This window comes from Mercenaria mercenaria, chromosome 19, assembly GCF_021730395.1.
Source record: "Mercenaria mercenaria strain notata chromosome 19, MADL_Memer_1, whole genome shotgun sequence".
In the NCBI taxonomy this organism is placed as follows: Eukaryota; Metazoa; Mollusca; class Bivalvia; order Venerida; family Veneridae; genus Mercenaria; species Mercenaria mercenaria.
This window is the reverse complement of record NC_069379.1, coordinates 16,315,734-16,329,765: the sequence shown is the minus strand read 5'-3', so window position 1 is coordinate 16,329,765 and position 14,032 is coordinate 16,315,734. Positions and strand designations below refer to the sequence as shown.

Genomic DNA, 14,032 nt, shown 5'->3' with positions numbered 1-14,032 from the left:
TTCGCCGTTCAGTCAGTATCTTTTTGGTAAGCACCCCTTTTAAAAGTTAATGGTACTGTCCAAGTTGTAAGATGGACAAGCTAATTACAGAAATCTATGGTAAGGGCTGAAAGATATGTGCAAAACGGGAGTCAGTATTTCAGTCAGTATGAAACATAATCTTATAGTATTCAGCCAGCAGTTTGACAAGAGTTTCAATTCCCCAAATTAAATAATTTATGATTCTGTAGAGCTATCCGTTTTATTGTCTTGTCTCAATTCTTTAACTGTTAAAAGTCTGTTAAGAAGCAGACGAGAAAGCGGGCAGTACGTGTGTCACAAAGTGAGAAAAATGTGCCGTCAGTCCGGGTCGAGAACAAGCTCTCTCCCGACCGAGCTAACCGGCTGCCAAACAAATTTTCACCAGTCCGTAGCGTGACACGTCTTGTTACAGATAGTATAGTTTCAACATTATTCACGACAATTTTATCGGAGTATACTAACACTGAACCTGATCATAAAAGATATATTTCTTAATCTGATAGAAGGAAGTCCTTAAATATTGCCTGGTAGCCTTTTTGCAGAAAACCTATTATATCCAGCGTATTTATGTTTTCGGATTGGCGCTACTGTCTTTCTTAAGTATATTTTTACAGCTTTTTACAGCAGGTTCGGATTTAACAAAATTCGACTTAAAAGTGCACCAAACCGATGTAATAGGGCTCCATTTGATATTTAGCGGATTGTGAACAAATCAGTACAAGGACCTAATGTACATTGTATGTTACCATATGATTGAAAATAGGTAAATCCACATCGATTAGAAGGTTAATTAAAATCTACACCAGAGAACATTTTTATGGGGGAAAATATAAAAAAAAATGCAGTTTTGTCTTGCAAATGAACACGAAAACTACTATTTTCAAACTTACCGTACAAAAATATCAAGCATAGGCTCCTGTCCTTTTCTAGACTGAATTTGCTTCCAATACAATGATGCTTCTACACTATAACGCAATATTTGTTTCAAACGTGCGTAACTTCCTAAATCTATGTTTATTATTAACGTAATACTTATCCAATAGATTCATACAATTTGTTTCGAGAAGACGTGTCATTGATTCTTTTCCTAAATGTTTCCGAAGCACGAAAATTTGCAAGCAATCTTTCGGGATTTATACACTCAGATAGATTTAATCACTCCAAGGTAAAACGTGTATGTTCGAACTTCTGTTTTTCCAGTGTAGGTAAAGTCAAGAATGGTTATTTTAATCCTTTTTAGATATAAACATAGAACGAATTTGTATTTTCTGCTTTCGTGGACAAAAAAGGGAATCGATGGATTGATATTTGTCTTATATATTTAACATTGTTGACTCTCGTATAGCTTTCTATAAAATTAGAGAAAGCTTTACTTTACCTTTGGATGTCCTAGATCTTTTCTATATATGTGCAAAGTCTTACAAAAACAAGCCAATAATTTAATGTTCATTCGACGTACATATTTTGATAATGTTTTACGTAAAAAACTCGATAGCATCGAGTTTCATGCCTACAGGCACTGACCGGAAGTTTAAAGTAGCCGATTCGGAAACACTTCCCCCCCCCCCCCCCCCCCCCCCCTGCTCCGTGGTCGAATGCTCGCTTTGGCTATATAGTTATTTAATGTGAGGCATCCATCCACTTATCTTAACGAAGGTAAATGGTTGTATTCAACACGTCAACACATGTCTGAAAAAAAATGCGCGGAGGATCTCCCATCCCGGTTCTATTAGACAATTTCTATAGAAAAGGTTTACAGTTACAGAAGTATCTTAATATGAATTTTGTTACCTCTATTCCAGTCGCAGTGTGTTTGTAAAGCATGAATGTACCCTCAAGATGCATGCTATAATAGCTACAATAAAAATGACGAAGTTTTTGTACAATATAAATCTTCTTTAACAGTGGATGACATTTAAATAATTATGATTTGAACAAGTTCATTGGCAATGCTTTAAACCAAGTGGTTTTCTCATTTGATATTGATATTTTGTTTTTTTCTTTTCAGATATACATATCTTCAGGATTGATTGAAATATTTTCGGTATAATGCCTTTCATTTTTTTCATTTGTATTTTGAAACTGCTACATCCAGTCGGCCTACGTTACACACTAAGTGTATTTAATCATTTAATCCTCGTCATAATGAGTTATTTTGCCGTGTTTCTTATATCAACTCGCTAGGAAGTGTTTCGAATATTACTCTTTATGCTACTTAACATTAAATTTAAAAAACTGTTGTATCATTTTGTTCACTTCTTGTTCGGCTTGCCGGTCAAAAATAATAATCATTTACCCGAGATCCAAAAGAAAGTTTTAAAACATGACACCAGAAATAAGTTTTCATTTTTAAACATATTTTGAATATAATCCGGTCAATAATACAAACTATGGGACGCTAGATGTGACTTAAATAAATAACTTACTGCTCATCTGATGTTCTATGATGGGGATCCATACGCGAGTAGCAGATTTTATCTTTGTACTCCAACAATGGGTCTACAACAATAACCTGTAAAATACAAATAGCTTATAAACGTGTCTAAACTTTTCGCTTATAAAATGAAATGATTATTAAGACTTAAAACACAGAATCAGATGATCAGTAAACGTAAACCACGTTATTCATTAGTAATTCTTATTCATTATATGTTCTAAATGTAGCCTTAATTTCATTGGCCAAAACCGCTCATAATCCTTCAAAATATATTTCATGTTAAATGGTTAGAGGATTTTACATAAAACAGGACTTTCTAAAATTTAAATCGAAAGCTATTTATAATTACTTTCAAATAATAAATATGTTGGAACAGATATGTGTTACTTATGCATAAACCTGAACCCATAACGGCTCAAGAGTCAATAATTGCATAATATTTTGCGAAAACAAATCGAAACTACTAGTACCTGAATATCTGGTAGTGTATAGTTTTTCCATATGCGATGCGACACCTCACTGCCAAATTGCAGTTTCAGATTAAACTTGCTGTGGTCATTATAGGTGTGATCTGTTGTCTGAATTTCAAAGTAATAGCTGACATCTGGATCAAAGGTGTCACCTTTGATTAAACTCTGTCAATGTCAACGTGTTTACACGTGTTAGCATTGAAAATAAAGATGCAAATATGGTCAATAAACACATATGAACAGGAAAATTAATGAAGCTCGAATCTTCCTCGTTGGTTTGAATTTTGTCTCTTTATAGTGCATTGAACCATTTATGCCAATACTATGAACAGAAATGCATTACACATTTATTTCTATTACTTACTGTGCTATATTTTCTTGTTCTTTGGGATCATAGAGTCCATTCAACATGTGTGTAACAGAGAGTTCCGCTTGAGCCGGTGCTAGGGCGATGGTGGGGGGCGTGAGAGGTGTTGCACACATGAAAAGACTCGATCAAACCAAGTCTGCTATTATTCTTCTTGGTTGCATTCTTTGCTTCCAAGGGATCATTTTACAGATTTGATTCACTGTCATACTATGAGAGACATCAGTGCTTTAAAGTTCAATTTTCCTTTAAATGACTAAACAAGAAGATGCGTAATAAATATATAAAGAGTTCATTTATTAGGCTACATAATCCAAACAATCACTCATAATATATTGGCCAGTTACCTTGATGGGGGACGAACATTTCTGATTGAACGGTTTCATGCTCGGACTTTTGGTTCTGATATTCCCAAATGTGCAGTTATGTGGAGTTGGGTCGAATATTTTCAGTTCGTCTTCACAAATAAGTGTAGGGTCTTTTAAGTACGTTGCATATCGGCATCCAAGAGGGACAGTTGTCGTTATTCCAACAAATGCGCTGGTCTTCTTGTCCATATATATTGTCTGGTTTGTCAGCTAAAAGATTGACCAAAGTTAGAACATGTGCATGTGATCTTTATTTGTGGGTTTGACATGAGAATTTAAGAGATTTTATTGATGTAATCAACAGTATGTAAAATATGGAAATTTAACTGAAATTATATATTTAAACATCAGTTAGTATCTTTCTTCTATTCTTTAACAAATTACTGAAAGAAAATAGTAAGTAAACATTTGAAAAATGAAAATACATCTGGTTTATATACCAATTTTCTTAAGTATCTTGATAAAATGTATAACTGCTAAATCACCAGCTTGCACATTGAAACTGAGCATAAATACTTAATTCAATATGACGTCTGCTTTTAACGCTAAATGGTAAAACTCACAGGAGACAAATTTTAAGCTTATGCATCTATGTATATTATGTTTAAGCTAAATTAATGCAAACGATGACAAAGCGTATGGCTACTATCCATTTAACATTAATGCTAAAATGACCCTAGCTGTGAAAATAGTTTATTTCTATTATCTTTTTAAAATTTAAGCTAGTAAAATGTTGCTAGCGATGATAATATTGTTGCAATCTATTTTACTTTCAAGCTAAAATGATGCAAGTGGTGATAATAGCTTATTGCTACAGTCTATTTAACATTTAAGCTAAAACGTTGCAAGCGATGATAAAAAGCCTTCTGCTACTATCTATTAAACAGCTAAGCATATATGGTGCAAGCGATGACAAATGCGTATTGCTACCATCGACATGTATTTAACATCTAAGCTTAAATTATTTCAAGCGGTGATAAAAGCTGATTAGTTCTAGCTATTTAACATTTAAGCTAAATTGTTGCAAGCGGTGATTACAGCTTATTGCTACTATCTAATTTAAATTAACATTTAAGCTTAAAATGTTGCAAGTGATGATAATAGCCTATTTTTACAATTTTGTTTTAATTAAAGGTAAAATGTTACAAGCGGTGATATCAGCTTATTGCTGTAATATATGAAGATTTATTTCTTCTACCTTCATCCCAGCATAAAACTCCGCACTTGCATTCATAGGTGTCCTTAACCCATCCACAACGCTAGACACACTAACACTACAGCTTACCTTTAAATATAGATATTCTCTGTTGATAGTTTGCACATTCGACAATATATTTATTATTGTTTACTAAATCTCCTATCTAGTTATTACACTCCTAAACAAATTCAAGCTGCAAACATGTTGATGATATTTGTATATAGGGCATTATTGTGTTTTTATTTACGTATAGTTTTATAATGAATAGTACAATTGTCGATATTACTATAGTATAAGTTTGGAAAGTAAAATGAGTATCCAAATAGAAGATTAAACTCATAGTGATCTTATCTGTTAACTGAAGACCAGTGATTACAGTTATGCTGTAGTGTGCGTGCAATGAGGCTCGATCCTTAATCTGATATTCTAGCCTAAAAGTTTCTTGTTAAACAAACAAACACATAAATGAATTAATTTCAAACCATTGCCATAAAACGTGTTTGACATTATAATGCTGAAAGTCCAAGTTCGCCTGTAACAATAGGCCAAGTCTATACGATGAAAGAATGTGCATAGAATAAATGCACATTCAAGAAAATGAAAACACAACATCTTTTATTACAACGGAAAAATATTTAATAAAAGGAAATTCTGGTCAATCTGTTTGTTTGCTTTTTACTAATATTCGGCAGGCCTTTTTGGCAGTTTTTTTTCCAGCATCTGCATATCCGAAAAAGAGTTCCAGAAGCGGTATAGCCGCATTTTAATTTAGATGATACCAAGCATCAGTTTTTATATAAACATTGTTAGAAACGTATTTCATTTCTAATTTGAATTTACGTCTTTACCGCCTTTTCTAACGTGCTTTTACGCGATGTCCAACCATTGACGTAGACGTCATCATTTTCTCTTGTTATTGTTTTGAACGTCCCTTCCGTCAGCGAAACATATATTTCAATTCAGGAACTTGATGTAAAACTTGGTAAAGATCAAAAATCGGTAAGATTTATCGAATTGAAATTGAGTGTTTTGTTTTAAAAGTTTGCTTATTAAATATTTGCACTTGAATACTATTTACCGTGTTTAAAAAATTTAATTAGAGATATTTGCGTAAGAAATGTTACTGTCGCTTTGAATATATTGTTGAATATATGTTCTAACTGTGATTTAAATATACCTTTTATTATATGTATAATTGTTTGTAATTTCAGAGAATTGCTACGCTAGAGAATAAAATTGTAAAGTGAATCTGCGCATACTCGTTTTCTACTGTGGTATCCAAGTTCCCGAACAAAATTATATATAGCGAGAGATTCTTGATTCAGAATATTTCTGACAACAGCACTGTATCCTTCAGTTCAAGTTAGAATTCATGTTGTCTGATAAAAATTAAATCACATAGAGTTCTGAAACTTGTAAGGGTTACCAATGTAACCTTATGCCTTCTGGTCATTGGATACGAAGACCGTCCTAACTCTTCATATGAATTGTCATCAATTCCACATTTAATTTTTTAAGCCTTACTACTGTTCGATTAAAGGCCATACTTATCATTACAGCCCGCACAATTTGTTGTTGTGAATCTGTTTGATTCATATCAACATTGCTTTGCTCATATATGTCAGTGACATCTGTATGATATAATAATTATTATATCTGGTAAGGTTTAAAGGTGCATTTTTTTCTGTAGCATTTTGTAACCGAGATAGTATTAACCTTAGGCATGCTGGCAGCAAGAGATTCTGCCTTTGCGACAAGTGCAGACCAAGATCAATCTACACAGGTTGTCTGCTATTCGGACAGTAAATTATCGGCCGAAAGCACCTTTAACAGTTTATGGTACTGTCAAATTTGGAAGATAAGCAGGGTAAGGGTTAGTACTCACTGTAATTCCTAAGCCAAGACCATTGTTAATCAGTGTGTTTTCCTTCAGAGTGAGATCATCCATAACCCTTGAAGGTCCTCTTGGTGTAAACTCTTTTCCTCCTGCATACCTTAATGATAATGTAGATAAAACAAAATTCTAAAACATTTTACAGCACAATTTTTTCATTATACTTTGTAGTGATGACTTTGTTAAAAGAAGAGTTTTTCAAATTTTATAAAGTGTTAGATCGTAAAATCATGATTACCGATTTTAACTACACTTCTTGAACTAGAAATGATGCCTAACTTCATTTGTAAATGATTTAAGAATACGTAAACAAACATAAATACTTATATGTGTCTTATATGCATTATACAATCTGTAGAATTATTGTAGGTCAGTTAACGAAATTTAGATCTTTTCAGTACACATTTTGGAAAATCTGATCGACCTTCAAAACATGGTTGCACTGATTTGTTCTTTTCTATAATTATTTAAGGAAAGGTTAAGTTATCTAAGGTAGGTAAAGTTAAATGTTGCACCGAACTTGAACCCAGTCTAATTAGAATAAAGTTCTATGAAAAGTATATTATACTAAAGAGATTGATTCAAACAGGGTACTAAAGTACACTTTTTTAATGTCTACAATATAAGCTTACGAGTGATATGCACTATTTTTTTTCATTCTTTACGATTGATGAATTGCACACTGTTTGTTTTGTTGTATGAATAACAAAGGAAACCTCCTTTTTCAAAGTCTTAAACTGTGTCATTTTCTCAGATAGTATTTGTGATTTTTCTAGGCATTTGTACAGATGAATAAGAAAAATGAACTTTAGATTTTTATGCACACAATCGTTTGTGATTAAATGCCACTGTGAAAAGTTCTGACTAATATGTGCGGTTACCAGTTGACCGTATAGAAATATTCAGCCTGAGTTGTAAAATTACAACGGAATTCTATGTGAGGAATATACTCTTCGCCTCTTTTGGTAAAACGCAGCTCTGGTATGACTTCTATCGTCCCAAGTTTAGCATTTGTTGGTGCGGGTACTGGATCACCTAAATGATTGAAAACCACAAATTATTATAAAACCTTTTGTTGGTTGTGTTATCAAGCACAGGTGAACTGGTCATATAAATACAGCCCATGAATGAAGTATTTTACTTCGATATAACATAAATTCACCTTAAATGATATTTTGTGCACGTGTTTACAGGAAAGGATTTGAAAACAGTTTCGAGATAGCCGGAATTTGAGGGAAGCTAGTTCGAGCTATCAGGTTTCAGCTGTATACAATACAGACTCGTGTAAAGACCGAACAATACGGCTCTTTCAATATAACAGAAGCATTACGTTATTTTATATCGAACGTATATGTTAAATTGTTACATGATGACCACACCAGGAAGTGATTCCATTTCTTGCTTTTAATAATTAGATTCTGTCATTCTGTCAATTTGACAGTTTTATAAGCTGGGTCTTTAACAATACAAAATCGTCTTAGAATGGAGATATCGTTTTCAAATTATTTTACCTTAATAACTGTATTCATTCGATGTGTTTCATAAAGTCAACAATTTTCGACATTTGAATTTACAGAGGTGTAGAATCTTAAGTATTTATTTGTGTAAAACAGCAAAACTGAAATAGAATTTTACACATTGACAGGTACTTATAAAGGGTAATCAATCGTTTCTGAAGGATTTCAGATGTTTACGTGGTAAATGAATCTAAAATATTATTTTTGTTTTCGAAATGAAGTGAAAGTATTACAATAAAAGATATTGAGAAGGAATTAATTCTAAGAAACTGTGTTTGTTTTTAAATTGATTGAATGTTAAATTTAAATTAAGAGGTGCATTTTACTATAGTTTATCTATTATAAGAAATGGATGGGAATTATGTAAATTAACCAACACAGTAAATGAAAACATATTTACCGATCTTTTTTTGTTCCTCTGAAATAGGCAAAACCTTTCAAACGTTAATTCACTTATATTTGCATTGTTACAGACTGGCTGCAGAAAAGTTATAGTGATAGAAAATTGTTATTATATGTACATAGCCAATGATTCTTCAATTATCTGTCTAAATGAAGTTTAAAAGCTTTAGGAACAACATTCAGATGTTTTAAACTACATGCATCATATACATGTATCCCATTCTAGTCATTTTTAGTAATTAAGATATCTAGAAGGAAAGGGTTTGCCGTTTTTTTTTATACATTCTTCAGTAATTACTCGGTAACACTAGAATATCAAGAAGGGTAAAGTTTTCCATTTGCTATACATACCGAAACAATAGCCAGAAAAGCCTTTAGTTGGTTTTAGATAATAGTGCAAAACATCATTGCATTTCCGGATTTTAATTTTATAGCTGATTTCGCACTCATACAGATAATCACGTAAGCACGCAGTCATCTCGCCAGTGGGCGTGTCATGTACCAAATTACTTAGAGCCGGATGCGAACCTATTTGGAAAATTGCAAAGGAAAAACTTATTGAATGAACTGAACCTAGATGATCTACACAGTATTACATTTGCAATTTAAATAAAAAAACTTGTATGTATAAAGTAGAACAGCGTTTTATCCTTAGGTCATTTAAATACTTTTTAATATAAATATATTGTTGTCGCTTTAATATTATATATATATATGTTTTATAATCATGATATTTGTTAATGCGTATTGCTTTTTGTTTTATTTTTGTTGAATGCGTATTTGTTTGTACTTCTTGAAATCTATTCTGTAAGGCACTTTTAAACGCTTACATGTGCATAAAATGTGAGCTATATAAATGTGGTATAAACATAATAATAATAATATTATTAATAGTAATAATAATAATCATAATGATTGATAATGATAATAATAATAATAATGCCTTACCATTTAAGTAGATTGGCCAGTAGGTATTGCAGTTAGTGTAGTTTGGTTTATTCGTCGAGTCTGTCATCCTGTACGACCAACCATTAAATTTTGTGTGAAACCAGCCTTCCGCAATATCAAGATCATTTATTTTTGGCTCATTCTGTCCATTCCAAGATAGATGAGGACTTCTTAAATCCAAGCCATTAAGACCAGTAACATTTTCATCAGCGCAGTTTGCATCTACAAATATTTTAAGACGTGAGAAAAGAAAGACAATTCTTGAGTCCGCATATCTTGTTGTCAATTGATCTAGCATGTCAATTGTCCCACTGTTATTTGATTAAGGTCAATGAATTTATCAGGGTTTTTTTTCCAGTAGTCAGGACATAGTTATTTTGAAATATTTATATTTAGTTTATGTTCAGCTTTAAGTGATTCAAAGTTTGTTTATGATATATCTATATTAGACAGTAATAAATATGTTAATGTGGTTTTAATGTTTACGAAATCACATTCATTCAATTTGACTTATTACCAGCTTGTTGTTGTTGTTATTGTTTATCATGCACCCAAAGAGGTAATCATATTTATTTTCTTAATCAATCCTATGATAGGGGACCGCCTTCTAGACTTTAAATGCCTTTCAAATAAAACATTATTTTGAAATAAATAAAATCATGTAATAAGGGGTTACAGCAATTCACATAGTCCATGATTCGCAAGATGTTGACATATCACACAGTTTAACTTTTATGATAATTTTCTTTTATCATTATGTATAATTGTGTACTACGCAGGATTTCTAACCTAAATTCTATTCTTGATTATGTACAATTGTGTACAGCTCATGATAATGTAAACTATATCTTTTAATATCATTTTTTGTACTGCTCAGGATTGTCTAGCCATATCAGTTATTATTATGTATGATTGTCTACTGCTAAGGATTGTTTAAGCTATATCTTTCATTATTATATATAATTGTGGACTGCTCAGGATTGTCTTAGCTATATCTTTTATTATTATGTACAGTTGTGTACTGTTAACGATTGTCAAAGCTATGATATACTAAAGGGACATACTTAATGCTCAATGCAATACATGAAATTTTAAAGTATAGTGGTATACTAATGGTAAAGACAACAGTTTGCAGACTATAATGGTATACGTATGGTATACACAACAGTTTAGAGACTAAAATGGTATACTAATGATACACACGACAGTTTGCAGAGTAAAATTGTATACTAATGGTGAACACGACAGTTTACAGACTGAAATGGTATACTTTTCGTATACACAACAGTTTGCAGAGTACAGTTGTACACTACTGGTATACACAAAAGTTTGCAGAGTAAAATGGTATACTAATGGTATACACAACATTTTGCAGAATAAAATAGTATACTAATTGTATACACTACATTTTGCAGGATGCAATTGTATACTAACAGTATAGACAACTAAAAACTTTTAAAAGTAATATAGCATAGTAATGGTATACACACCATTGTTTACATGCTAGTATAATATTGTCAGTAAAATAGTATACAGTACAATGCAATGTTACACTAATTCTGTAGTATACTGTTATTACAGTTGTTTGTTAAATATATTTTCTGTTCGAGGAAGGTAACTGTATCTGTACTGAATGTTAATCATAACAAAGTAACTTCCCTTGTTGGGCGATTATGCGTCTTTCGAAATAATATCAAATTATTACGCCCGACATATAATCACCTATCGTTTATAAGTAGTGTTAAACACTATTTTGCTATAATAAGTAATTTCTTAATTAAAACTGCGCCGCTTTATTTGTTGGAATGAAAGAGTGTAATATGAACCCAGCTCTTTTCCTACAGAAGTATACCATTGATTGCATTATCCCATTTATATTTTCGATTTTACTTTAAAAATATATGTTTCATTGATAAACTGATAATTCACTATTACGATGAACACCTTGTGTTCAAAATGCTAAAGGTAAAACCTAGCATTTCTATTTCGTCTTCACCTATAACAATGAGACATTGTATCATATAACATTATAGCCAATACGCATGTTGATTAATGAGATAATTTTATATATAACATTTATAGACTGTCAATAGAATGTTTAGTACTGATTTATATAGCTTCTTATGATTTCTATGTTGGAGTGGTTTTTTGATATGTACGAATGTAAATGTTTTATTTTTTTCAAATCCTCAACATTTAACTGAATATAAGAAATCTAGGACCAATATGGCAAAGTAGATAGAATAAAGAATTGTTTATCACTATACGTTTTGTCTAAAAAATAATGCTTCAAAATATCTTATACAGAACCGCATTCTAAAAAGCAAAAGTATTAATTTGAAAGATGAACATCTGAAAAAGACCAGAAAACAACAGCATTAGTGTATGTTTCTGTCAGATGAACAAAGAAACAAATGCGAAGCAATTCCATTATGCCGCGTGACGACCCGTCAATAATTACTAATCAGATGAAAAAAAATCTTTATCATACATTTTTTATCAAATATTACAAAGAGCATGTTAAAATGTATACAACACCTTACTTTGATTTATCGTCTGATTTACCACGGTTCATATTTCAGCCGCTTGAATAGTTCTATCTATTTGGGCTTACGCTTTCATGGTATTATTCCTAATAAAGTGGTTAATCAGATTTTAGTTAAGTATTGAAATAGTTCAAAACTTTAATATATGGTCAGATTTATTTATTTATTTATTTATTTATTTATTTATTTATCTTCACTAAGTGCTTAACATGGCAAAATAAAAAAAACGAGTTATTGATAAGGAACATCATAGTTCTACCTTTACATTTGCTTGGAAATAGTTAAAAATTGTTAAAATCAATTTTAGATAAATGATGGCAATTTAATCATGGCAAAATGATGAATTTTCTTACAAATTTTCAATGGCAATGTATTTTGCCATGGGAAAAGACCGTTTTTTGACATGGCAAAATAGGATTTGCTTTGGCAAATGCATTATTCTCATACTTATTTACAACAAAATCTAGTAATGACATTTAATCAAAACATTCTAACTTAACTACAAGTAAGTTAATGTAACAATTTAAGATAGGTTTCGTTTTTGTTAAGCGGGTATAAATATGGACAGAATTTTGCCAAATACCGGCGTGGCAAAAAGAAACCGTCGGCTATTAAATGTTCAATATTCACTAGAGGTACTTTTAAATCTTGATCGTGCTATCCTTGCTCAACCAATGTACAAGATATAGCATATTACGTATTATTGTTCTCAGTTTAGGGAATGATGTGAATATAAGAACTGTTGCATTATATTTCTTACTGATTCTCTGAAATTCATTAGAAATGCAAGTTTGTACATTTATTGTTCCCTACCCCCTTTTAGTTTATAGTAACTTGGTTGCGCAACCAAGATAAAATTGAAATAGCACAATACCGGAGCTACACACAGTTAAGTTTGGTTCAATGTGTTGAAATATTTATATATGTATCAAAATACAAATGTAAAAGCTAGAAAATACTTTGAAATAAAAAGAAATGGTAACCTTTTAAATACCTTAGTATTTAAGGAGTAATATTACAAATTTTCATAAAAGCAATAAAATAAATATAAAAATCTAATAGGGATCTAAATCTATGTAATGGGTCTTTTGTTTTCTAAATATATCTATATATAAAATATATAAAAACAGTGAAAAATATCAAGAGATGTTGTGTGAATGTGACTGACAACCTTTAGCTAATTTAAAACAAGTTGAATTCTTCATGTGAGGAAACCATCCATCTGGCTTACGGAAGGTCGGTGGTTCTACCCAGGTGCCCGCTCGTGATGAAATAATGCACGGAGGGGCACCTGGGGTCTTCCTCCACCATCAAAGCTGGAAATTCACCATATGACCTATACCTGTATCGGAGCAACGTTAAAGAACAAAAATGCAGAATACAAAACATTTCGTAATAATTAAAGTCGATAGATTAAATATAAACACAAATTCTACATTATGTAATTCACAAAATTTAAACTTACCGACATAAAGAGACTCTGACACAAAAGTCAAAAGAATGCATAAACTCCATCTTCTCTCCATTTCATGTTACGCTACGAGCATTTGATACGTTGTCAAAGGTATAAATGAAATCTTACAAAATTTACATCGATTTGATTCCAAAATGTAAAGATATCATACTGCAGATTTTTGTATTTCCTTCGCCTGTTGACATATCGGTAATTTCAAAAGCAAACGATTTAAACTTCTATACTTTATTATGCACTTATGAATGGAAATCTTAGTTAACAATTTCGAAATTTATATAATCATACTTTATTAGTTTGATAAAGTATATGTCATAAAGGATATTTCATTCAAATGAATCATAAAAAGAATAACACATTTAAATTTCTAATGAAGCGCAGAATTCACTTTTA

At 31.4% G+C, this 14,032-nt stretch overlaps 1 protein-coding gene across 3 annotated transcripts in view; it reads right to left on the bottom strand.

Annotated features, from left to right (window-relative positions):
• Nucleotides 1-13,789, bottom strand: part of LOC123542781 (von Willebrand factor D and EGF domain-containing protein-like) — a 78,422-nt gene extending 64,633 nt beyond the window's left edge. For all 3 annotated transcript variants that reach the window (XM_053531540.1, XM_053531542.1, XM_053531541.1), the window contains exons 1-11: nucleotides 13,634-13,789; nucleotides 9,623-9,844; nucleotides 9,026-9,202; nucleotides 8,673-8,690; nucleotides 7,637-7,790; nucleotides 6,747-6,855; nucleotides 4,862-4,948; nucleotides 3,643-3,873; nucleotides 2,929-3,093; nucleotides 2,448-2,533; nucleotides 1,813-1,876 (exon numbers count right to left, since the gene is read on the bottom strand). In XM_053531540.1, the coding sequence (XP_053387515.1) occupies nucleotides 1,813-1,876; nucleotides 2,448-2,533; nucleotides 2,929-3,093; nucleotides 3,643-3,873; nucleotides 4,862-4,948; nucleotides 6,747-6,855; nucleotides 7,637-7,790; nucleotides 8,673-8,690; nucleotides 9,026-9,202; nucleotides 9,623-9,844; nucleotides 13,634-13,694 (1,374 nt within the window). In that variant the 5' untranslated portion in view covers nucleotides 13,695-13,789. The remainder of the gene's footprint in view (nucleotides 1-1,812; nucleotides 1,877-2,447; nucleotides 2,534-2,928; nucleotides 3,094-3,642; nucleotides 3,874-4,861; nucleotides 4,949-6,746; nucleotides 6,856-7,636; nucleotides 7,791-8,672; nucleotides 8,691-9,025; nucleotides 9,203-9,622; nucleotides 9,845-13,633) is intronic.
• Nucleotides 13,790-14,032: the final 243 nt, after the last annotated feature.